This window comes from Colius striatus, chromosome 1, assembly GCF_028858725.1.
Source record: "Colius striatus isolate bColStr4 chromosome 1, bColStr4.1.hap1, whole genome shotgun sequence".
Classification (NCBI taxonomy): domain Eukaryota; kingdom Metazoa; phylum Chordata; class Aves; order Coliiformes; family Coliidae; genus Colius; species Colius striatus.
In genome coordinates, this window is record NC_084759.1 from 154,848,796 (window position 1) to 154,875,839 (window position 27,044).

The 27,044-nt window shown below is 44.3% G+C and overlaps 1 protein-coding gene across 12 annotated transcripts in view; it reads right to left on the reverse strand.

Annotated features, from left to right (window-relative positions):
* The window catches only part of TCF20 (transcription factor 20), a 131,869-nt gene that overhangs the window by 39,512 nt on the left and 65,313 nt on the right, over positions 1–27,044 (reverse strand). For 4 of the 12 annotated variants that reach the window (XM_062013566.1, XM_062013585.1, XM_062013653.1 and 1 more), the window contains one exon: positions 100–5,736. In XM_062013566.1, coding sequence (XP_061869550.1) covers positions 100–5,700 — 5,601 coding nt within the window. In that variant the 5' untranslated portion in view covers positions 5,701–5,736. Of the gene's footprint in view, positions 1–99; positions 5,737–17,405; positions 17,460–20,072; positions 20,239–20,820; positions 20,839–21,304; positions 21,325–21,808; positions 21,981–24,651; positions 24,733–24,860; positions 24,956–27,044 lie in introns of those variants that run through there. The other 8 variants (XM_062013604.1, XM_062013575.1, XM_062013613.1 and 5 more) reach the window with 7 other exon arrangements.

The window sequence follows — 27,044 nt, forward strand, 5'->3', positions numbered from 1 at the left end:
TTCAGACATGAGAGGAGGACAAGGAAAAATGGTATTCCAAATGGTATATACATTGCAAATGAAAACAAATAATTTTGCATAGCAAGGTCAGGTACTCACCATCTCTCTTGCAATCTCCACAGCTTCCTGCAGCCCATAGAGCCTGCCACAGACCAGGTAGATCCCATTGGCCCAGAGAATACAACCCTCATGGACCCAAAATTCATTGCTGTCAAGAGGTAGTTCAGGAATTTGTAACTCCAGCTCAGTGCCACCTTCTGAAGTGGGCATAGAGGGTTTTGAGTCCAAAGGAGTCTTTTCACCACCACTGCCACCGTCAGTGGTTGCTTTTTTACAAGAAGCTCCCCTTGAAAGTGACCGAGAGGCTCCGCTACAGTCCTCAGAGCGGTGCCGCCTCTTAAAGCGGGGATGAGCAGCTAGGCTTCTTTGTTCCTTCTGTTGTTGCTGTTCCTCCTCCTCTTCCGTATCTGTCTTGGAACCATTAGAAGCACTTTTGTGCCGTACCTTGACCTTGCTCTGCATTTCTGTGGCCCTCTTTGGGGGTGGGTTCTTGGGCAAAGTGGCTGCGTAATCCTGGGGGTAGAAAGGACCAAAGAGGTCACCCATGTTACGGTAGCTGGCCCATTTGCCACACAGGCAGCAAACCAGATGCCCTAAGACAGAAGACTCTGTTACTACAGGGCCCTGCAGCATGAAAGTCGAGGTGGGCAGGACTTTGCTCTCCGCATTGCTAGGAGGGGGTGTTGAAGACCTCTGTCCTTTCCGACCCCTCACCAGTTTGTTCTGCTCCTCTTCCTCCGCGTTAATGATTGTGCACACAGCGCCTAATTCACACTTGTTTACCACGTGTATATAAGGGAAAAAGGACTTATTCTTGGAGTCAGTTTTATCTACAGACTGGGTAGCATATTTAAGCTTGATCTCTGGTTCTTGAGGCTCTACAATCGGAGCGGCCCGTCTTGGCTTCCGCTTCCGTGGCTGAGCTGCAGGTTTTCGCCTCTCCCTCCTTTGCCTCTTGGGCTTTGGCTCGCCACCACCTCCCCCTTCCGAAGACTGTGAAGGTACTGGTGGCGGTGGTGGGGGCGGTGGCAGTTGCTGCTGCTGCTGCTGTTGCTGCTGCTGCTGCTTCTTCTGCTTGTTCACACTCCCAATTGGCCTCCCCTTTTTCTTTCCAGAGGGAAAGTACCCCTTTGGAGGGAAACCGTCTGGCTTGGGTGAAATGTTTGTCACATCTCCATCTTTTTCCTCGGACTTTGGATTTGGTTCAGAAGTAAACACACCAGAAGGGGGAATTGGCTTTGAGTCGGAAAAGGTCAGAGTACCAGCTCCGCTTCCAGATCCATCAGACCTTCCCTGACCACCAGACTTTTGAGAAGGTGGTGGTGCTGCACTGGATCCTGCTCCTTCTTTACCAACGCTGGCAGTTTCAGGGGCCTCCTTCTTGTTTTTATCATCTTCGCTGCTTTGCCACTCTTCCGAAGACCTTGGAAGAGTTATCTCACCTGCCGTATCCTGGCTTGCTGGCCCCACTTGATCTGACATTTCTCCTTTTCTCTTCTCAGCCTCTGGTCCGTGTGTAGCCGCATTTCCTCCCTCAGGTCCGCTCTTAAGGGACAGGATGTCATCAAGAGTGACAGTATCAGCACCAGTTTCAGCACTGTTGGTAGAAACACTTCTCCTAATATTGGGAGATGTAATTTTCTGCACAATAGCTTCCAGTTTTAATCCTCGCCCCTTTCTTGGGGGTAGTATTTTGGTCTTAGCCGGGCTTGTGAGGGAAACAGCGGGGCAATTCCTATTATCAGGACTCGGCAGGTCCTTGAACGAATCTCCCTTTGCAACCGACTTGCCAACATCTTGGCTTTGAGATGAATGGGCATAGGAGTTGTAAGTTTTGTCGGCTCCTTCTTTTGCCGAAGCCATCAGTCGCCCTTTATCTTCACTGCCACTGTTCTTCATATCCTGTGGCTGTCTTTTGGTAGGGATAGGCGAGATGAAAGAACGGACTCTCCTCCTCATAATTAACGGATTTTGAGGAGACTGGTCTTCCTGGCCAGGGAGCCTGAGCATGGCGTTACCAGGCTTGGGCAAATCTGCAGATTCCTCTCGTCGACGCCCGTCGCTTTCTTGAGGGCAGAATCTTTTTTGGTTGGCTGCTCCAAGAGGGCCGCTGCTTTTGGCAGGCGAAGTCTGCCGAGAGAGGTCCCAACCAGACTCATGATGCTGCAACTTTTGGTTGCCGTGTTTCAATTCGGTGCACTTGCTCGGAGTACCGTCACTCCCCATGACGCAGCGCCCGCCTTCCTGGCTTCCAGTATCGTGGTAAGAGCTACCTTGAAGGTACATCATTCCATCCTTGTCATTTTTTAAGGGACTCCTCACTCTGTCCAGAAATTGCTGTTGTCTTGGGCTCTTCCTTGATCCTTCCTGCCTGTGCTGAGCTGCAGCAATCACACCCTGAGCAGCGCTGCTTGCCCAATCTTTGTATTCTTCTTGCTGTTGCTGGTACATCTGTCTCTTGTAATGATACTGCGAATTTAAGCTCTGGTTAGGGTCACCGAAAGCGTGAGGCCTAGCGTTTGCGTGATACGCTGAAGCCAAAGACGGGCCTTCTGAATTCTGAGGGTAAGCAGAATGCAAGGAACCCCTACTAACTCTTTCAGATAGCGTCATGTGTGGGTTCATGTGATGCAGATCTGCCCCCGGGCCTCTGCTTCTGCCTGGTGACATTTTCAGCTTATCAGCAAGATCGTGGTATTGAGAAGGCGATTTACCCCTGCTGCTTCCAGTTCTGCCAGGTGCTCGTCTCATCGGCGTCGATCTGCTGTCCTGCTGGGGAATGTAGTCTGAAGCATCAGCGACTGCAGCTCCAGGGCTGGCATTGCCCCGGAAAGATTCATGCTTGATGCCAGCAGGATGACAATGGTCTCCTGTTTTTTTATTATTGAGGCTAGCTGAGCTCTTTGACTGTTCAAAATCTTCTTCTTTTATTTGCCCACTGTGAGCTTTCATCTTTGTTTCCATGGACACTAAACCACCAGGGAGTATTACTGACTGGCTCAAGCCAGGGGCAAGACGTTCACTCCTTCCGCTTCTGGCCTCGGGACCCATGTGCCCCATTGGGTGAGGGCCAGGATCTCTGACAAGTTGCCTTAATGGAGATATGTCACAGATCACTGATCTCCTCTCTGAGAGCGTTCCCGCTTCATGAGCGGAAGACTGAGACTCCACATCAAACTTTCTAGCAAGAGGGTAATCAGCTAGATTTATCTGCTTCATGTCAGGAGCTGCGCTGCTAGACTTCCTATCCCAGGGACCCCAGTGAGGGCCTTCCAGGAGAGACCCCATGCTTTTATTTAAGAGGCCTCTATTGGTCAATTCATTGGTCTGACTAATTAGGATATTGGGCCTCATGGCTCCCTCCAAACTCCCAGCCATCCCAGAATGCTCCTGTGCATTTCTAGAATACCTTCTGTCTGGGTGATGGTGGTACCCCTGTAAGACCTCCTGTAGGAGGCTGGGAAACTTCTCATTCCGGCCTTTGCGCTCACTGTGCCCTGGAAAATCTCCTTTTTCTTGGCCAGGATACTGTGGAAAGCCACCAATACTCCTCTGTATGCCAGCTGCTATATTATCCTTGTAACTGTATCTTAAACTGCCAGGAGATTTAGAAGATTCTGTTCTTGCAGGAAAACTTGGCCCCACGACTGCATGACCAGGCTGGCTGTTCCCCTCTCCGTTATGGTTAGTGTTATCTCCACTTTTGCTCCCTTTACTACCTCCTTGAGTTTCTGGCTGAGTGCCTGCTTCTTTTGCTCCACTAGCACTAGCTGGTGCCTGAGTCGTTGTGGGAGCATCATCCTGTGCAGGTTTATCCTGTCCACCTGACTTATCTACTCTTCCTGTCATGGCTTCCCGGGAGACAATCACTCCAACTGCCTTTTCGTTGACTTTTGGGGCATTTTCCACAGCCACCACAGCTTCCTTCCCATCAGGGGAGGCCACATCTTCCCTAGCTGCAGGGCTGCTGCTGAGTTTTGATGGCTCATTCTGAGAGCCTTGTGCTGGTGAAGAGTTGGATCTCTCTAAGTTACCCCCTTTGTAAGTGGTGTCTGAGCTAGTGCTCTGGCCACTAAGCTGTCTCACCCTTTCCCCATGATCCTCTGAACTACTGGAACAGCCACCGTCAAGGGACTCTGCCAGGGGAGACTTGAGTTGTTCCTCTGCCTGGGAGGAGCCTTCTGAGTTGGTACAGCTGTCAGCCTTCTTTGAAGAGGATGACCTTTTGGAGCTTTTTTTCTGAGGTGCCAAGGCATCCGAGAGCAACATGTGTTGGACTGTGTTGGGCAGATTGGCCACTTGAGAACTCAGAGCACTCAGGCTGCTCAGCCCCGGATCCGTCAGCCTTTTTTCCTGCAGTCCTTCCAGCCCGAACCCCTTGAATCCCCCAGCGTGAGCATTGGGGCTTGGCATCATAGATGGTGTAGGACTAAGCTGGGGCATCATCTGCAGGATGCGGTTTCTGGAACTCATGGACATGTTGCCTTGCCCACACTGGAGATTTTCTCCACCTGGCATGAGCGGAGATGGGGTGGAGCTGCAGCTCGGAGACTGAACCACAGACGCGGCAGGAGACGGATTAGAGATCGGACTGAAGTTTTGGTGGAACTGCATCGGCGACCTTACAGGAACTTCAGTCTGGCTGTACTGTCCCACTTGGCTTTGAAGAGAGAGCTTGGTGGCAGCATTTGAATACTGCATGACGTGCTGAGGCGGGTGCTGTTGCTGCTGCTGCTGCTGCCCCTGCTGCCCGCTCTGGGGTAGCTTAGACTGCTCAAAGCTTTTCATCGGTTGAGTCTGAAAGCTGTAGTTTGACTGGGTCCCATATGCCTGTGCGTTGGAACCCACGGCATGGCCTTCATACTGGGACCCGGAATTCACACTGTAGCTTCCGTCGTAATTCTGTCCTGACTGGCCAAAACGCTGCGGGGAGGGGAAAGAGGAAGAAGAGGACGACGAAGGTGGCTGATAGTGTTGGCTGAACTGACCCACTCGTAACTGGTACCCAGAAGCTGAGGAGGGCAGGGTGGATGGACGCTGCATTGGCTGCAAGTGCGAGGTGCTAGAAGCAGACTGGCTGGAAGCCTGGGGTAAAGGCTGATGAGACTGATAGATCTGCTGTCTCAGCTGCTGCACCTGCTGCTGCTGGCTAGAAGCCTGCTGCTGATACTGCGCACTCCCTGGAGAAAAAGGGCCAGTATAATCCTGCTGATAGTGGGATACACCCCCGAGGCTCGAGTGCTGTGTTTGAAACTGGCCCACATGTCCCTCACTCCCATATTGACTCCCAAAGCTACTCCCTTGAGGGGGCCCATAGCTCTGCACTGGTCCAGAAGGCCTGCGCTGAGGTGGCTGCTGCCCTCCTGACGCCACTGGATCTTTGTTGGCAGCCATGTAGTAAAACTCTCCTGCTTCTTTTCTGAAACCTTGGTAGCTCTGATGGCCGGAGCTCTCACCAGGCATTGCTGTAGAGGCTCCTGCTGCTCCACGACGTCCACTGCCAGCACCTCCTCCGAAGCTCTGGAACATCTGGGCCTGCTGGCGGGGGCTGAACTCTTCCAGTCGGGATGAACCGTGCACTTCCTGCGGGTAGCTCTGCTGGTTTCCGTGGTAACTACTTTGCTCCCGAAAGGACTGCATGCTGTTCAGCAGCAGAGCAGCAGCTTGAAAGCCCTCCTAAATGGGGAGAAAGAGAAAAAAAGAGAAAGGTGTAGCATCCACATCTTCCAGTCACACTAATACCGCTGCTGTAATAGTATTCTGTATTTGCCTCCTACTTTCTGGTACCCCAATGTATATTTGCCCCCTCTTCTTGCAACTTTCCTGCCTTCTAGGCAGCACAAGCAAGAGAAACCATTCACTTTCAAGAAAATACAAGTTGGTAGCCTGATACTTGTTCAAGTGCACTTTCAGCATCAGTATTTCCCCACAGTCATCTACTGAGCCCGTTTATGTGCCCCTGAAGAAACCTGCTTTCAACAATATTTTGCAAAGCGAAGGAGAATGATCCTTACCTTCCAGCTGTTCTCTATGGCTAACACTGGGAGTAATCAAGTATTTTGCTATCATATTTAGACGTGCAACAACAAGAACCTTACAGTGCTCTCAAGCCACACTTGGATCTCATAGGAATGATGTGCAAGGCCTACGTTTCACTTTGGGGAAGACCTCTATTAGAAAACATTCAAGATAGAACTGACCAAAGCTCAAACCAAGATAATCCATTGAAAAGGATCTATGGGAATTTGTGAACGAACTGGCACCAGTACACCCTTAAGACATCTGCACCATGCTCTGTTCCTTACTACTCCAGTGATGTTTATTGGTGAAAACACAGCAAGACAAAACACAGTATTTTATACCCCCAGTATGCTTTGTTTTAAAAGATTCGGAAAGTCAGAACAAGTCCATTCTATTTGAGCAAAAGGTTCTGCAACAATCTCTCAGCACCTTTACATTACTTTGAATGAAACTTAACGTATCTGTCAGTCAGAATTCGTATTTTGGAATACTGTGTATGATCACCTACATTTACACAATCAACTATTTAGTAAATGCACTTCAGGAAGGCTCTCCTACCTTCTTCAATCTATTATTCAGTATGGAATCACGACTCATCCTCAAGGACTAGACCACAGCTGCAAAATTGTCCGGAGACCCTGACTAATCCCTCTGAAAAAACTTGACACATCCCTTGACACATTAAGGAAAGGATGGTTATGAATGCACACACACAGTCCTTTTAAAAACTATGTAAATAAATAAAATCAAGAGGCCACAAAAGCATTTCATTTCTGAAATGCCTTGTGGTTTTTCCTTCCTGAAAACAAACGGGATAAAGCCACCTGGACAGATTCCTTCCTTTAAATACAAGTGAAGACAATGCTCAGAGTTTTCCAGGAAACAGAACCTATCTCTTCAGCTTGGGAGACTTCCTGGAAGACATGCCTGCACTGTTTTCTCACTTAACCATGTTTTGTGTTTATCACATTCAACTGAATCCACTCAGAACCAAAGTCTAGTTTTGCACTTAAAAGTTTTGTTCAAGTCGAAGATCACCAAAGAGTCCCAAGAGAACAAGCACACAAATGAGGAGATGCAGGCAATGTCTGGCATTGTGCTCTTTTCCCATCTGCCTCTGAAAACTTATCTTTCTTATTAATATGTATTATTATATACAGAAGGCTCTCACTCTACTGTCAGGGTCTTTCAGAAAGGCACTGTGGTTATAAACTGGGTTTCTACTATCTGTTCGTGCATACAAGCTACAGAACACACACAAAAGGCCACTGTAAGGCATTTCCACAATCCCTCTCTGCTAACTAAAAGGCATTCTTTATGCTATAGCCCTGGTTCATGCACCTTCGTGTCCACAAGAATACTATCGAAACACTTACTAGAATCAGAAGGGAACTTGCAAATTGTTAATACTTTCAATTCTGTCTGTCTCCTTCTAGGAAGTCAACTTTACTGCCATTTTAATCTTATACTCTAATATTTTAAGTGTCATCTACAAGAGAGGTCTGCTGTTCTGCTAAACTACCGCTTTCTTAGCATTTTAAAGACAACATATACCACATGAATAACATTTCTATGAATGCTACTCCATGACAATCTGTTCAGTTTAGGCTTTTTATGGATAAATTCCTCCTTTTTCTGAATTATTCCTTTTGATGTTTCATGAGTTTGAAGCTCCTGTCCTCAAAATTGGGGTACCTAATGCAAGCTCCTTTCTTCCTTTTTCTATGACTCACTGTTACAATGAAAAATGATGCAGAATAAAAAAAAAACAGGAAAGAAAACATACATAGAAATAGAAGGAAGTCACGAAACTAAAGGTAAGGGAACATCTACTGCAACTGGCAGCTGTTAGAAAGCAGGTTCTCTAGATAAGCAGTTTGGGGTTCTGCAATCAGTAACATTCACGTGCTGTGACACTGCGTGCACGCCCTGGCAGTCCCGTGGTTTTTATCCTCTTCTTGTGAAAGCAACACTTCCATCCTCATCATAGGCTCAGTCTTTCACAGAATCTCAGACTAACATTTAAATATCCAAAATAAGCTCCACTTAAGCCAAAGTCTGAACAAGGTCTCAGGAAGCCTCTTTTGCCTTACATCATAAAAAAACTTTCATCACTGATGACATTAACTCTTCTGTAAAAATACTAACAAAGGCCTGAAAACTGCTAACATATGTTAACAATGCTAGGAAACATCCTTCACATTTCCTCACTGTTGGAACAAAAAGATTCATTTTAACTACACAATGAAACAGAAACACCATTCAGGTACCTTTAGGAACAGAGATCTAGTAAAGGTCAACCTGAGGCACAAATTCCTATTCTCCATACACTCATGCAATCACATAGTATTTATTTAGTCCAGAAGATGTATATGCTAACTCAAAACAGGGAGAACAGTTTCTTATTTGTTTAAAGAAAAACAAAACACCAAAGACAATCTTGGATTTTACACTGACAAATTATTATACAGTTTTCATCAGAAGAACTTAAAGTTACTGGTGCCCTAAGCAAATGCTCTTAGTTTTCATGCCTCCTACAGATGCTTTGACTATCTTACAAGGAGTCCAAGTACATCACCAGTAGAACAGCAGCCAAAACAAGGCATTAGTAACAAGTGTAAGAAAATATAGGAGCTGCTTCAATCCATTACATCATTGATAACATTGAGACACATAACACATTTCCTATCATTACCGTATTATAAATACAGGACTATTACCATTACTATTGTAATAACCTTTCTTAATAACAGCAGCGCTGTAAAGTGCTTGGATCTAAGTGCTGTGTTCTCAGCAAAACCACCAAGAATAATACCATGGGCAAACCTTGTTAATAAAATATGTTCAAACAGATGACGTCTTCAGAGTCTACCTAGATCCACAGGAAAAAAAAAATACACTTGATTGAAATTTTACTGGAAGCCTTTAAAGAAAACACTTTAGCTTGTACAGACTCCTCCACATGGAGGAACTCAAGAGGATTATACATCAGCTGCTGACTAGAGACTACAACACAATCACATAGAGCTCCATAACGGTAGTATACATATGTAATCCCATCCCTAGCGTAAGGGGCAAAACTCTGCCTCCAAAGAAGAGCTCTGTTAACAGTCACAAATCACACACATTTTGGTTTGGTCTTTTCCAACACAACAAAAACACACAAAGCCTTAATGTATTTATTCAAAAGGAAAGATTCTTGCACTGCTTTCAATAATCCATTGTCACACCTACACTCTCACTAGATGTACATCCAGTTCTTTCAATAAAGCTTCAAGATTCTCCTCAGGTATTTATAGCCTGTGGCTGTAGAGCCGTCTAAGCATATTCCATCTAGAGATTACAGACTACATTCACGAGGCTAAGCTGTTTCACTCTGCACCTTCCCAAATAGCACAGTAACCAAAATTTGCCTTCAACCTGTTAGGAACAAAGAAAGTGTATCACAAGCTTGCATGGCTGGTAAAGAAACAGCCTCACTTATAAAACGGCTGCATGTAAGTCTTGAAGAAAGAGAACAGCAAGTCCTCTTAACCATGTCTCAGACTTACCTGTGAAACACCTGAAGGTATTTCAGGTAGTCCTTCAGTTTATCTTTTCCAAGTGAACTTATTTTTTAAGCACACCTACAATACAGGTTTTGTTTCTTGTTTAATTGTCAAAACCACTTTGTAGAACTTCTCTAACATATGAGTTCCTCAAAACCAGGAGCTACTGCATGGTGATCCTACTGTAAGACTACCAAACAGTAGTCAATGGCATGCATGAGACTGCTCCCAACCACTGCTAATTAACACACCAAGATTACCACATGAAAACATCTTCTGTAACATACTATGCTAGGTTTTCAAAACCCATAGAAATCCTTAAAACTTTTTTGTCCTGATGATTAAAGATTGGCCAAATACAGGACAGCTGCCCAGACATTCCCATGTAACACTGATGCCAGCATAGTAGTGCATCACTACAGACAGACAGCTCAAAACCAAGTGAGGTAAGACTCAAAATACTGTGCTAATACGCTTAATTCTTAATGATAGGCCTATAAAGGAGGAAACAAACCAACATTGCTTCATTCTCTAGGACATAAGTGAGGTCTTTCTGCTTTGTTAAATTTTCTTTAGATTTGGGCTGACTACTGTGACCCATCTGTGCAGAGAAGTCTCAGGCAGCAGTCAAATGCAATATATATTCAGTGATCTGTCAAAGACCTCTCACTTCCTAGCATGCTTATCAGGAAAGAAAATGTAGTTGCAGGCAGGTGACAAACAGTAAGATAGCATTTTTCATAGTCAAAAAATGTACACAAACAAGTGAGGATTTTAGAGAACGGCCAGGCTTCTTTGCTAAATGCTGTGCAAATCACAGAGCTACATATACATCTCCATAGCCATTTCTAGTCACAATCCATACAAAACAGAAAAAATTACCATTTTTGTCCTTCTTCACATCTTCTTAAAGTAGTAGAGTACACCCGCAAAGAAAAAAATGCCACCTAGTCAGAACTTGAATATGAGCAACTCAGCATAACTTGTAAGTAAACAACCCCTAGGATCTGAATTAAGCCTGAAAAACTGTACAAAAAGGTTTCCAAGTACTGAAAGTGTTATTTCTGTTGTCAAAGTCAAGTTGCAAACCCTCATTTCTGCAGGTACAGTTATTACCCGCATACCTAAGCAATGGCTGGGAGTAGAATAATCTTGTTTCATAGACTCATAGAATGGTAGGGGTTGGAAGGGACCTTTAGAGATCCAGTCCACCCCCCGTGCAGAACCTGGTCAACCTAGATCAGGTCGCATAGGAACATGTCCAGGTGGGTCTTGAAGATCTCCAAGGAAGGAGACTCCACAACCCCTCTGGCCAGCCTGTGCCAGGGCTCCCTCACCTCAACAGTGAAAGAGTTTTTTCTTAAATTTAAATGGACGAACATTACTCTGCCTGCTGCTTTTAAGTAGAAGGCAAATCAGCTATGCCACAAGTAAATTAACTTAAGGATTAAACTTAAGATTGCATTTAAAGTAACGGATATAACTTATTTTTTCTACATTTGATGTGCTTCTAAAAGAAAAGACAATTTTAGTTTCCAGTCCTAGGTGTGATATGGAAGCAAAATGAAGACAGCCAGCACTTCAAAAGGTCATTGGTTTGTCCAAGCAGTAATACTCACTGCCCACTTCCTCCACAAAGTTGTGGTTACCCTGAACAGCAAACAGATTTTCTTTACAGCTTTCTATAAAGCTGTTCCAGATTCTGCTTTATTAAAAGTTACTTTTGCATACTACAAATAAATGGAATGATCTAAGACATGGTAAACTCTGATATTGTCTTATTCACCACCACATTTCTGGTGAAAATTGCAATCAAATCTGTCTCTCACCAACCCATTTTCATTTATTTTATCAAAGAAGCTCTAGCATATCACTCAAAGTTTAAACACTATACAATTAATTTTCACTGAAAGTGCCAGGATCTGTTGAAATAGATAAAATGAAGTAGATAATCTTGGATAGTATATACAAACCAAACTTAAAACTGGAATATTCTCTTACTGGAAACTGAATTTTACATTCTAAAAAAGTCACAGCATGTCTTAAAAACACCCATATGTAGTTGCTACTCACGCTTAAGTGTCTAATAATAACACATATTAGCAACATGTCTTGCAAATTAGTACTAATACTCGTCGTGACAAAAAAAACCCCAACCCTGAATTTTGTTCTGCCCAATGAGAAACTTTATCAAAAGATTACTCAAATGAGTTAAAAGTTTGGCCAAGGGGATTGTAACTCATTTACATAATTTCACAGAGACACTATGTCTTCTTTATCAAAATGTCTGTACAGCTTTTTAGAAAGTCAGAATAGATGAGCTTAAATCCAAACAATTAAGGAAGTGTTTCTCACAGAATGGGTGAAGAACAGATGAGCGCAGCAGAAGGAACACAGTGAGCTTTGTCACTTGAGAGAGGGGAATGCTCTGGGGATTATTGTGCTAGATAAGATCCACATTCACTCCTTATTTCATATATTTCCCTAAGTGGCCACAGAAAATTTTATTAAGCCTGAGTCATTGCATCCTCCTGTCTCACAGGGGAGACATGAACAGACATACATGGAGTACTTAACTACTACACTAGAAGGTATCCTTTAAGCAAACAAAAAATAATCACATGGCGGCTATTTGACTGATTTCTTCCCCATCCCCAAAATGTTTTGTTTTTTCAAAAAACACTTCAATAACACCAAATTAAAAATACTTGATCAGATGTTTTGCATCTGCAAGCCTTCCTTACTCACCATGTGAGCAGAACTAAAATACCATTTGCACTGTTGTCCTGAAATTTGAGTGAAGTGTGCTGTTAAACTCATGTTCTTTAAAGACGTAGAAAGAAATCTGACAAGAACAAAGTTTTGTTGTAAGCTGGTACTGAAGTTGTGCTGCTGTGAACACATATATTTCTAGAAATATAGCTAATGACCAAAGTTCATCAGAATTATTTTGGACTTTATTATGACATTGGTTCTCAGCCTCAGTTCACAGCACAGATACGCTTATATGGCTTTTAAAAATCCACTAATTGAGAGCTGACAGTTATCCAACTCTTTAAGAGCTACAGGTATTTTAATAAGAACTTAAGCAAATGAATCAGATTCCATTTTATGTCAAAGATTAAAACATCTATTTTGGTTTCATATAGTGTCAGTCTTCATTGCACTAGCTTAAGAGGTCCAGTCTCTTCCACGGTGCTGACGCAGCCATTCATGCAGCAAGTCAAATCAGGGAACTGATACGGTCGAGAAACAACTCTACAAGGGAGAAGAGCCAGTTCTGAACTGACAGACTCAATTCTCTGTATCGTTATACAAAAACATCTGTACCAGCAAAATGGACACAGCAGGAACTGCCTAAGTGGCATGGCTACTGAAGTGCACTTGAAATCAGAAGTTCATATTTAAAAAGCTCTTCATCTTTACAGAGCAGTCAAACAACGCTTCTCCCACCACCAAAATGAAAACAATACTGAATTCTCCAAGCTGCAGATCAGCTGACTGTACATCCTACCCCAATTCACTAACCTTCTGAAAAGCTTGGCAACTCATTACATGCCTCTTACTGCAGATTCACCCGTGTTCATATCTCCAAACATCACGTTTAGTTTGGCAATACAGCAAGACCTGAGCAACCATTTCAAGGACAGCTTCTGATCTGCTCTTCACCTTCTCAGGCATGTGAGACAGGAGGTTCAGTGAAGGCATCACTACTCTCACCAAACCTTTACCTTCTGCATTGCAATGTTGAAGACAATGAAGAGAAGTCAACGATTTATTGCAAGAGGTAAAGTGTGAGCAGGGTTGCCAGGTTCTATCTGTCCATGCCCTCACTCTCATTGCAGAAATTAATCCAGTTCCAAAAATACTCAGAACTATACAGCAGTAAAAAAAAAAAATTAAAAACCCTAACACATTATATTTAATTATCTTTTATAATTTGTTCATACTGAGTAGTAGGCCCTGCCTTTAAAGTCTTAAATGCATTATCTCTTCAAATTATGACAAGTTGCTAAGATGAATACTTAGGTCATATTTAATATTACCTGTAATACATGTCTTTCTTTTCTATTCAATGTAGTCTACACAATTAAGTCTTTTTATTCTGTTTTACAATGCCTGGTGCAATGAGCCTGTAACTACGACTCCTGGGAACTCCTCAAAGCAAATGAAGTACATTAACACAAAATCTCTACCAGTTATATGCAAGCATTATTACAATACAGGTTATGCACTGTACACAAGAATCCAATCCATTGATTGGGATAAAACCATCATCGAGGATAATACCACCTAGTTACAATATACATAACAACATGAAAAATCAGGTAGAAATATAACCTCAGTCTGCTTAAACCAACAAGTCAAAAAAGAATCATCCAATTGAGGAAAAGTTGTACTCAAATTTATGTCCTCCAACCTTCTTACAGATTATTTTTGTTCCTTTAATATAACGTAAGAAATTTAGCTACGCACCATAAAACTCCCAAGTTTCCCTAGTCAAGATTATCACTCTTCCTATCAATTCACCACTTCATCTCCCTGAAGTGACACAGATTTAAGAGCAGCTTGGGTGTGGAAGGTTTGCAAATACTCCTGCTATGGAAGAATGACCAAAAAAAAAAACCTCAAAAAAACAAGGGTTTTCTCTAACATAAGTAACTGAACTCATGTCCAAAAAAAGAGATTTAAAAATCCAAGCATTTTAAAGATTTTTCACACTAAAAAAACCCAACAATCCTCTCTGACATTTATCCTCATCTCCTACAACCTATAAGCTCTGCACATCACTTTGCTTATTCCTCTGCCCTTTGAATTTCACAGCATCTCCCTCATTCTGAAGCCAAAAGCTGAAGCAGACCAATTCCTACAATTTCAGTGCTGTCTCCTAAGAGAGACTAGCAGGGAATGGCTCAGACTACAGTCAGTTACAGGGGGACAGGAGAAACATTTCAGAATAAATGTACAAAGTTATTTTGTATTAAGTGATTCAATAAAAAGTCAAGTTCAGAGGCAGCACTGAAGGAAGGAGTTCCTTCCCATCCTCAAGGTTCTCACTCCCACCCCAGCACTCCAGGTTTTCTTTGGATTTCTCAGATTGGACCAGTTTCTCAAACCATCTCACTGTAGTTATACTGGCATTAACCAACAAATAACAGAGATGAGGCAGCATACTGCAGCACTGGAGCAGTTAAGAACTCCTTAAGCTTGTACTTTTTAGAATTCCTGTATCATTAAGTCTTAGCTTAAAGCACTTAAGTGTGAAGTCAATGTAAATATTCCAGAAGGGCTCCTTCATGACAACTTTATGCATGTAATGTGGTTTAACTTCTAACACACCTCAGACAGTGTCAGAATTTATGCATGTAAGAAGAAAGTCAGCAGTTGAAAACAAAGAGGAGGGATGAACTCAGCACCAGAGAAGAAATGACACCTCTATAAAAATGGATTAGTGGAAGACAACAAAGATGCTGCACTCTGAGCATGAGTTTTGGAAATGCTAGAGTTGAGATTTCAAAGTAAGACAGAGGGAGCTTTATGTGGTCCACCACTCTTAAGAATCAGCTCCATCATTCTGTTAAACTTGAGGTCCTACAGTCATTCATCCCATACACTCGGGAGAAAACACAAAACCTGAAGACTCCACTGTTTCTTTCTCCATTGTGCCTCCTTTTATAGTAGATAGTAACAGGACAAGGGGTAATGGGATGAAGCTGGAACACAAAAAGTTCCACTTAAAAATAAGAAAAAACTATTTCACCGTGAGGGTGATGGAGCCCTGGCACAGGCTGCCCAGAGGGGTTGTGGAGTCTCCTTCCTTGGAGGTCTTCAAGACCCACCTAGACATGTTCCTATGCAACCTGATCTAGGTGAACCTGCTTCTGCAGGGGCATTGGACTGGATGATCTCTAAAGGTCCCTTCCAACCCCTACCATTCTATGATTCTAAAGAGGGACAATTAACATGAGGTATACATGATAGAGTTTATATAATCTCTCCATAATGCTAACATCTTCCTAGAGTTCATTACAAGAACATAAACAGGAGATATTGTTTCCTCTCTTAACTCTTTTAGAGTCAAACATTCAACAAAAACCTCGAAAGTTCACTACTTTGTTTCAGATAGAAAGATGACAACACAAATAAGTGATACACTTTTACTTCGAGAATTGCTCCTGACTTCATTCTCTCTGTCTAGTTAACCAACTGGGCAAAAGGACCTTACTCCTTAGCTTACTTCAGAAGAGCAAACACAGTTCTGTGGATAAGCAAAAAAGTTTTTCCTAATTTCCTAATTCCACCTGTTCACATTTAGTTCACTCGAGACATCTTTTTCCACCAGCTTTTACAGGCTTTTAAACTGTAGACTACACAAACAGTTCACCTCTTCCCCTTCCTTTTCCACTTCCAGCAGTACTATTCTATTTCTTTATATATTTATATATATATAAATATATATATATACACACACATACATACACCCCTTTGTTTTTCCCCAAATCCTACCTTTCAAGCATAGAGTAAACTATGTTTCTGCAAAGCAAAAAGACAAGGAAACACACAAATCAAATGCAAGTCAAATTTCTATATCCTACTTGCAGGATATTACCATCATTTGTTAAAAACCCACGTGCTCAACTGAGCAATTCAAGAAAGATAACGGATTTTTCTCTAATAACTGGAATATGAGAAGGTACCAAATGTAGGAGAGTACACCAGAGCAAAAGGGAAAAAGACCAGAAGACAAGAACCACCACTGAGCTCCGTAAACTGCACTAAACATGATGCTGACTCCAGTCAGAAGGGCAGAGATGCAGAACATCACACTGCAGTGGACCTCTCTGGCACATCACCAAAGCCAACCAAACAACCCTCCGTCAGTAACGGTCTCTTTATGCATTCCCACAGTAAATGGGAGACTCAAAGGCAAAGAAAGGATGTTTCTGCATTACAATTCAGTGGTTGGAGGGGAGGGAGATAAGGATAGCAGAGTTGGGGTTTTTTTCCCTACAAAATAAATAGTGTAATTTTAGAGTGATTCTCAGTTCTGCTCCTGCTATTCCACTCTCTAGCAGTTCAGAAGAGAATCTGCCACTCACTCAGCAATGCCCTGCGATACAAAGACAATCTGCTACCACCTTCTGTAACAATTTTGCCCAACTCATTTAATTCACTGCCTCCCAAGTGTCTATCATGCTTTTCAAGATCTATCTGAAAGACCACTTTAATGTAGCAATGTGCACAAGCTATAGCCAGGATCAGGAACATCAGAAAAATCTGATGAGCACAACATTTCATGCTATTATGTTTGAGAAGGGGAGGAAGGAAACTGCCCCAACTCCACATGCACAGAGAGAGAGGGAAAACTTAACAGTGATAAATCAAAATGCACACCATATGACAGAACACTGTTGACTTCATTTTTTCCCCCCTTTAATCCAAGAAACAAAAGGAAAAGATATGATAATATAGAACCACAGAATCAATTTAGGTTGGAAAAGGACCCTTAAGTTCACCAAGTCCAACTATAAACCTGATACTGCCATGTCCATCACTAAACCAGGTCCTTAAGTGCTATATCTACACATCTTTTAAATACCTCCAGGAACGGTTACTCAACCACTTCCCTGAGTAGCCCGTTTCAGTTCTTCACAATCCTTTCAGGGAAGAAAGTTTTCCTAATATCCAATCTAAACCTCCCCTGGCATAATTTGAAGCCATTTCCTCTTGTCCTATCACTCATTACTTGGGAGAAGAGATGGACACCCAACTCACCACAACCTCCTTTCAGGTAGTTGTAGAGAGTGATCACATCACCCTTCAGCTTCCTTTTCTCCAGGCTGAACAACTCCAGTTCCCTCAGCTGCTCCTCTTCGGATTTGTTCTCCAGACCCTCCACCAGCTTCCCTGTTCTTCTTTGGACACGCTCCAGTTCCTCAGTGTCTTTCTTGTAGTCAGGGGTGCAAAAATCGAACACAGTATTTCAGGTGTGGCCTCATCAGCACCGAGTACAGGAGGGCAATCATTTCCCTGGTCCTGCTGACGGTGAGACAGGATGACAAGGGTCTTCTTTGCTACCTGGCTATACTGCTGGCTCATGTTGCTGGGTGTTGACCAGCACCCTCAGGTCCTCTTACTCCAGGCAGCTTTCCAAACACTCTACTCCATAGTGTTTCATGGGGTTGTTGTGACCCCCAATACAGGACTTGGCCTTGTTGAACCTCATACAATTGGCCCCAGCCCATTGATCCAGCCTGGCCAGGTCCCTCTGAGGAGCTTTCCTGTCCTCAAGCAGATCAACACTCTGGTGTCATCTGCAAACTCACTGAGTGCACTTGATCCCCTCCTCTGGGTCATTGATAAAGACACTAAACAGAACAGGCCCCAGCATTGAGCCCTGGGGCACACCACTGGTGACCGGCCAACAACTGGATTTAACTCCATTCCTCACCACTCTCTGGGCCCAGCCATGCAGACAAATTTTACCCAGTGAAGAGTAAACCTGTCCAAGCCGTGGGCAGACACTTTCTCCAGGAGAACACTGGGGAAAATGGTGTCAAAGGCTCTGTTAAAGTCCAGGTAGAAAACCCTGAGCCTTTCCCTCATGCGCTATGTGGGTCACCTTATCGCAGGAGGTCTGGGCAGTCACACAGGCCCTGCCTTTCACAGACCTTGCTGACCGGGCCTGATCATTGCTTGTCCTGTACATGCCATGTGGTGGCAATCAAGATCATCTGCTCCATAATGTTCCCCAGCACCAAGGTCAAGCTGAGAGCTCTGTAGTTCCCCAGCTCCTCCCTCCAGCTCTTGTTGTAGATGGGTGACACCTTTGTTAACCTCCAGTCCACTGGCACCTCCCCAGCCAGCCAGGACTGCTGGTAAATGATGGAAAGTCACTTGGGGAGCACTTCTGCCCGTTCCCTCAGTACCCTCCAGCAGATCCCATCCAACCCCACAGACCTGTGTGTCTTAAGTGGTGAAGCAGTCCACTAACCCTTTCCCCTTGAATTATGGGGGCTTCATTCTGATCCCTGGCCCCATGTTCCAGCTCAGGGGGAACAACTGGTCTTACGATTAAAGACTAAGACAAAGAAGGCATTAAGTACCTCAGCCTTTTCCTCGTTCTTTGGCATTATGATTCCTCCAATATTCAATACAGGATGGAGATTCTAATTAACTTGCCTGCTGCTGCTAATATATTTACAGAACCTTTTTTTTTGTTTGTTTTATGGCAGTAGCTAGATTTAAGTTCTAGCTGGGCTTTGGTCCTTCTAATTTTCTCCCTGCATACTTCACAAGACCCCTGCAGTTCTCCTGAGTTGCCAACCCTCTCTTCCAAAGGTCATAGACTCTCCTTTTTCTCCTGAGTTCTAGTTCAAAGTCTCTCTTCAGCCAGGGTGGTCTTCCTCCCCAGCAGCTCATCTCTCAGCACATGGGGACAGCTTATTCCTGCACCTTGAACATTGCACTCTTGAAGAATCTCCAGCCTTCGTGGACTCCTTTGCCCTTCAAGACTGCCTTCCAAGGCCAAAATCTACCCTCCGGAAGTCCAAGGTGGCAGCTCTGTCGACCTCCATCCTTTGTTCTCCAAGGACCAAGAACTGTATCATGTGCCCAAGACGGCTTCCAACATTACATAACTCACAGGATCTTCCCTGTTCACAAACACCAGGCCCAGTGGGGTGCCCTCCTTTGCTGGCTCCCCCGCCAGCTGTGTCAGGAAGTTTTCTTCCATACACTCCAGGAACCTCTGAGACTGTTTCCTCTCTGCTGTATTGTATTTTCAGCAAACAATACAATGCAGATCACACAGCATTCACTACACTTATCAGATAACCATTTATGTTAATTTAGAGAGGGAAAAAACCCCCACATATAGCCTTGCCATTATTCCAGAACTTCCACTCACAGGAAAAACTGTCGGACAAATTGGATGCTGATTAACATTATTTCATTATGGTGTACAATGGTTTACTCCTTTTATTTCTGGCAGGTGTGACAGGACATTTTTCGTTCAGCTAATAAGTTTTAGGTATGTTTTTCATAGTCATTAGCCATGTTGTACATGGACACAAGCCATGTGGAGTCAGCTCTGCTAATACCAAGTCTCCAGTTAAAAGCTACTGCCAAAGCAGAGTTTGCAGCACATTTTTACAGGAAAAGTGATATGAACAATACTTCCAATAAACTGTGTTAAAGCTTCTAGCATAGTAGCTCCCCATACAATTTCTAGCTAAGAACTGAGCTCTTATCAGGATTCATTGGAGAGTTCTGTTTATGACTTGCAATTTACTAGCAATTAGATGACTGAGTTCATACTAGTAGAATACATCATCATATTGCAGCACAGAATACACAATACTTTCATACACAGTTATTGGTACCAACATAGACATGCTGTGTGCTTAGAACAGAGGAAAAAAGAAAAGCAACAAACCACACCTCATTTTCCTAGCTTTTTTGTATTTGTGGCATCACAAACAGGAAAGAAATAATAGGCTTCTCAAATGGAGAACAGATCAAATCTCAAAAGGGACTCAAGCCAGGGCTTTCAGAGAACGTGGTAACACTTTTTCCACTCTTCCAGTATCATCACCGGTTACAAACACTGTGGTAAAAGAAGAAACACAAAGACAGAATGAAAAGTACATGCATATTCACTGTCATCATGTCGAGTCAACAAGGGGATGCTATGGTTTCTTCTACTACCTCTTGAGGAATCACTAGAAAAGAGGCAGGAAAAAACAGGAGTTTTACCATAACATAGAATCACAGAATGGTAGGGGTTGGAAGGGACCTTTAGAGATCATCTAGTCCAACCCTCCTGCAGAAGCAGGTTCACCTAGATCAGGTCGCATGCTTTGTTGTACCCAGGTCAAAACTGGAAGTTTGACTGTACTGTTGTTCATAAAAGCAGCACAAACAAGTTAAAGTGATGGTGATTTTTTTGTTTGTTTGTTTGTACTCAAAGGCAAACAAGCAGCATATCGCAGACTCTAGAACATTCTGAACTGATCTTATCCTTCAACAAGGCAAAACAGAGTCCACTTAGGATTATGTATCAGCCTCAACTTTTGAGTCTTTACGTCTAGCTTTCTTTTTTTCCCCCCCTCTCCTTTTTTAAAAGGAAAGCCACATATAGACATATCAAATGCTTTTCCACCTGTCCCAAGACAAACCAATACATAACTCAGTAGTAAGCAGCAGTAGAAAGGCTCAGCTGAAGAAATCAAGGAGTGGTATAGTTAAACTCCAGTGTGACACAGATGCACTAGCAATGCTGTGTATGGCTGTAGGACAGAACCTTCCATTCTTCTAGTCAGTCATGACTGCAGTCTAGCCAAGAGCTCTAAGGGAGGGGACCTATGTCAGAAGAATAACAGTACCAACTTCTTTTCTTAAATTTAATAAGAAAAGCTTGATAGAAAAAGAATCACACATTAAGATCCCATTACTAAAATACAACAGCCTCTCCTGCATGATTTTAGAGAAGTATAAACCTTTGCTTACATTGTGTTTGTGCCCTCCATCAACATTACGTTAGAAAAAAATTCTATATGGAATATCAACACTATCAGAAATTACTGAAAATGCTTAAGACTACCTTTTTCAGTTTATGTTAGGAGTCCAAAAGCTAAAACAGAAATTAATAGGGTTTTTTTGTGAGATCTCACCAAAAACAGTCAAGAAACAACACTTTTTGCTATCAGGCTGCAGTTTAATTGCTTGAATGAGAAGAGTGGTTGGCCGCAGTCCAGTCTCTACCAACAAATCAGCACATTAGTTGGCTCTTCAGAAACTGTCATACATGATCTTTCCTGCCTCAGAGGCCAATTGCAGGATTAAGTCACACAAATTCTCACACAGCCGGTTAAAGTACACACTGAAGCCCAAGAAGCTAGCACTGCCAAAAATGTTTCTAAATCTTTGAAACTTGTAAGAACTCAGGTTCCAAAAACATTAGTCTAATACTCTTCATAAATATAAAGCAGAATTGAACAGGGCATGAAAAAATAAATGTATGTTTTAATTAAAAAGCTACCTCACCCAAATGGACATCGGGCATACCCTGTGTCAAAAGGCAAGATATGCATAAACCAGCTATAAACTTAAATACATCCTTATCTCAAATTATAAGGAAGCCAAGCAGGCAGCATGAAATTATTCAAGTTTATTACATATTATGCCTTCATTTCAGATAGCAACCCGCCAAGCTGGGAGAATAGCAACAGGAATTGTACAGTACAACTCCTATGAGGGGATCCTTCTAAGAGCAGCATTATTGCCATTTTGCTGGGCTTCATGAGTGGTTTAGTTAAACATGACCTAAAAAGGAAGGGAGAAAGGGGGTATGCAGTGATTTTCTTTTTAACATTATACCAAGAGTCTAAAAGGATTTCTTTACACACATTTTCACAACAGGGAGGGCAGAAGGTGAACTACAAACCTACAGGTTTCACTCTTTTCCCTACAGACTTTATACATGCATCGGAACCGTATACATAGACAGACCGTATTAAGAACGTTTTTACTCTTATTGCTTTAGGTCTTTACATTTAAATACAAGTATTCTTTAAAATGTAGTAAAGAAGAGGTTAATATCTCCCTAGTTCTTTACATGAAGCTTAAGGAAACTTCTGACAAGAGGGCTCCCTTACAACTAATACATACATAAATGCATTTTCTGTTTCATTTGAGTAACCTTCAGATCTTATTTATGTGTTATAGAAACAAATTTACTCCTTTAATAAAAACTCACCTCAAGTCTTTTTTTTTTTTTAATGAAGCATTAGTAACTAAGGACCAAAAAAAAAAAAAGAATTCCCAACCTCCTGTTAAAGATGCTCATATCCAAGCTGCTCTTAGCACTTTCATATAAGTAACCATGCCCAACCTGCCCCAGGCTGCAACGGTATATTAAAATATACATTTCAGCAAAAAAATGCGGGTTTCATCAATCCTGAAGCCTCCAAAATCTGATTTAGAGATCAAAGCTCAAATTGTGTCAAAACACACGCTATTCTCCTAGAAAGGATGCTAACAGACTTAAGGCTAAGTAGTCTGAAGAATACCAGTCTTGCAAGAAGGTCCAAAAACCTCCCCATGACATTGAGGTCTATTAATACAAAGCCCCAAAGCTATCAGCTTGTCTGAGGTCATTCCCAAAACTATAAGCAATAAAAATGTACAACAGTAAGTCCTATTTCTGATACAAAAAGTGCTGTCATACTCCCTCTCAGAAGGCACAGTAGTTTGCTTGCTGATTTCACCAGAAAACAACAAAAAAACCCCGCATTTCACATAGCAGCAATTTACAGAAATGAGGAAATACTATTCTCCTCTCCCCATAGCATTAACAAAGTTTAAGACATACATGACTAAACTAATAAATATATCTTTCCCTTCTTTATGGTAATTCTTTCTGCAGTATGCTAATGCAGCTGCCATTTACATGCCAAATCAATCTAATGCAGAGACAACAGATGAAAAAATACAGCTTCAAACAACTCAAATGAACTAATATGAAACGTATTTAAAGACGAAAAATCCACAAGAAAAAAACAAAACACTACATTTCAGCCAAATGCAAACTAACAACAATACTAAGAAGTATTTATCACATACACTTAACCAAATACACTCAGTTAGGCTACGCAATACCCATCTATAAGCCTCAGAAACCAGTTACCCAACAGAAAAGCCGCCTAGAAAATTGGTGAAAAAACCCAGCTCTTCTTGAGTTCAGCCAACATGCTGCAAACCCAACCCAGAGGTTTCTGTGTCTGCATCATACAGTTGCTTTATTGTTCTACAAAGACTGGGTTATAGGTGAGCCAACTGCTACATGGCCACCTATTGATCAGGAAGCACGCTGAAAGTCAAACACTCCAAAGAACTACCCGTGGATGAATCAACAGATGGCAACAAGTGACACAGATAGGAACAGCTTTCAAAACACTAATTTAAAAGCAGAAAGTTCTGAGATTGATCGTCAGTCCCCTCGCTGGTATCTCTTATTTTTCTTCTTTTGTTTTCAAAGGAGGATTTAAAAAAAACCTGGAATGGTTCAGGAAGCAATGATGAAATTTAATCAACCTGTCTGTCTGTTTAATGAAGGGGAGAATGATCTATATAAGATAGGACACAAAATAAATAAAGAATTCTGGTGGTACTAAATCTACCCACAGAGACATTCACTTGTTGATTCACATAAAAATATGCTCCTAATTTCAATTTCATAACAAGAGTCTTGGTATCATTAGGCAGCTCTGATACCTAGGTTAAAACACTTTGGTTACATAACTTTCTCTTATTCCTTCCTCGAAGCTAAGAAAAAACAGCTTCTATCTGCAGTCCTAAACACAAGTTCCAGCAAAGGAGGTAACATTAGCAAAAGACAACCTGATCCTCACAGCAGTCCACCCTATATCCTGATTATCTCTGCAAATGAAAAATGCTTGGTTAAACCCTCCAAAATCAGAAACTGCAAGCCTCGAGTATTCACAACACAGCCTGTCGATCTGATTCAATTTGTGCACGGGGTGCACCCACCTTCTCCGACATTTTGATTAAAAATGCACCCCGTGCACATCCACTCCTGCAAAAGAAGCATCAATGCCCACATCCCCATAAAAAAAACCCCTCTCAATTCCTGTAAAAGACCATTATTTGGGGACAAGAAAACAGGTGGGCACCTCGGCACAGAGCACGAGGGCCTCTTTAAACATAAACATATACATTTTTCTGTTTAAAGAAAAAAAGAACTGGCGGAGGGTGGGCTGGTAAACGTGCTGCGAACTTCCTAAGAACCCTTTCACAAGTTCTCGTATTCGACACTCTCGCTTCGACTCATGGGTTAAGACCCCCACATCCCCTGCCACACAACCTCCCGCACTACCGAGGGGGCCTCGGCCGCCTCCGCGCGGGGCTGCCAGGCCCGGCCAGGAGCCACCTCTCCCTCCCTCGGCCTTCTCCGCATCCCGACACCCCGCGGCGCGGCCCGAGCGCTGCTGTCCCTTACCTGCGACCCTCCCCCTCCCCCCCACCCCGCCGCCTTTCCCGGCGCCCCCCCGCCGCGGCGGGAGGTGCGGGCGGGGCGGGGGCGGCTCAGCAGCGGGGGCGGCGGGGCGCCGCGGCGGGCCGGGCGCCGGGCCGGGGGGACCGCGGGGGCCCGGGGGCGTCTCGCTCCATTCTCTCCTCACACACACACTCACACACTCACACACTCACACAGAGGAAATAACACGGGGTCAGCTGACCCCCGACAGCCAATGGCGGCGGGCGCTGGGGAGCAGCGCGCGCCAGAGGGAACGGCGCGAGGCGGCGGGTCCCGGCCAGGCGCCGGAGCGGGGAGGGGAGGGCGAGCGGCGCGTGCGTGCGTGCGCGCGCGCGCCTGCCTCTGTGTGCATGGATGTGCCTGCGCGCGCGCGCGAGCGCCGCAGCGGGCGGAGGGGCGGGGCGAGACGGAGCCGCCTCTGCTCCCACCGCGCGCGCGCTTAAAGGGGCCGCGCGCCGCCCGCCCGCCCGCAGTGGGTGGGCGGGTAGGTAGGAAGGGCCGGCACAGTGGGTGGGTGGGTGGGTAGGCAGGTAGTGGGTAGGGCCTGCAGTGGGTGAGTAGGTAAGTAGGTAGGTAGGTAGGTATTGGGTAGGGCCAACAGTGGGTGGGTGGGTAGGCAGGTAGCGGGTAGGGCCTGCAGTGGGTAGGTAAGTAGGTAGGGTCCGCAGTGGGTATGGCCTGTACCACCACACATGGGCAAGATACACCTGGTGTGCGTCACACACACACACACACACACACCCCCTGCCACGAGCACCGCACCCTCTGTCCCGCAGCTTCTTGGGGCGAAGGCAGAGCGGCCACTGTTGGCCAAGGGCTCCCGAGCTCGAGAGCCGCAAGGGCAGGGCACCGGGCTCCCTTACTTCAGCTTTTTCAGAGGAGGGGCTGTGGCAGTTTCTATTCCAATCTTCACATAATTCAATACACTCCCTTCCCCAAGTTATTTTAGGAACCGAGTTTATTCCGTTTGGTCATTTCTCCCCGGCTGCCTTTTTCCCAGGCAGGACGCTGCAGCCGGGCCCTGAAGCGGAGGTGCCTTAGCAGAACGGCGAGGAGCTCGGGAAACATGGAGGCTGCGGGCACTGTGGGTGCTGGGGCCATCCTGCCGCCACAGCAGGCCCAGCTGTGGCCGGGGGCACCAGCTCTGCCCTCCCCAAGCGCCCCTCACATCGAGCGCTGCTTGCGCGATTACAAACAGTACTGCCAGCCCTCAGTGGTCCTCTGTCAGCCTTAGTTTCTGGAGTTCAGTACGTCATTTTATCTCTGAGCTGGAGAAATGGCTGAGCTTTTCAAGGAATATTCACTAGGTTTGGGGTTTGATTTCCGAACAGTGAGGGGGCAAGAAAACGGGCGGAGGGGGCAGCTTGAGAGCAAGGGTGCAGCGCCTGTCAAATCATCATCTCTCATTTAAGCCTGCATGCCAGCAAAGGGAGTTCTGTGTGACACTATGGTTTCCTCCATCTGCCACTCAGAGCACTTCACGCGAAAACGCAGCAGGCTGGCAGCCGGGGAAGCTCCAAGTGCTGGGCAGAGAGAGCTTGAGCATCACTTAAAACTTGCTTTTGCCGGGAACTTTACTGAGCAGATACAACAGTTTCGATACCTGCCCTCTTTCCCAAGCTTTGTTTCCTGGATCCTCAGCAGGCCTTATTTTGAGAGATGGCCCCTGCTCATAGCCCAAAAAGCCACGAGTTGCTTCGAAGGACCATGTTAAGCACAGACAGTTGACAGCTTCACTGACAGCGTCTCCCCCATAGGTGACTTGCTCTTTATGAAAAATATATGTAAACCACGGCAGCTTGTACCATGCGCTATCTGTCAAAGAAACCATTGGGAGACTAGTTGAAATTCCATCTAGATAAGACTGCAACAGTGGCAAAAGTCTGGGGAAAACAACCAGAGCAGGCAATTACATGTGATGCTACCATTTGTCTTTCAAGTTAACAATTTGCAGGTGTTGGGGACTCCCCAGCTACCAGCTGGGCAATCATGCAGCAGGAGTGCTGAAGGAGGACTCGCCTGCTCCTCCGCTCCTTCTTTGGACTCAATAGGAGTCAGCTCCATTTGGAGGCAAGCCTGCTGCTGCAATCTATGCCTTATCTCCTTCAGATAAGCCTACTGTGATGTGCTCTGCATCAGGCTGCTGGGGAATCGCAGCTGGAGCAGGCAGATGCTGCCCTATGGCGTGCTCTCGCAGCACCGCACAGCCCTGTTCGCCTCAGCACTTGTTGCCAGTTTGCATGTAGCGTTTAAGGCACAGGAGGTGGAGGTCATTGCTTCCTTTGCCTGAAGAAGAGGCTCCGACAGCACATTCACCGTGACAAACTGTGAAGTTGCTCTAGTTGCAAACAGCCTTA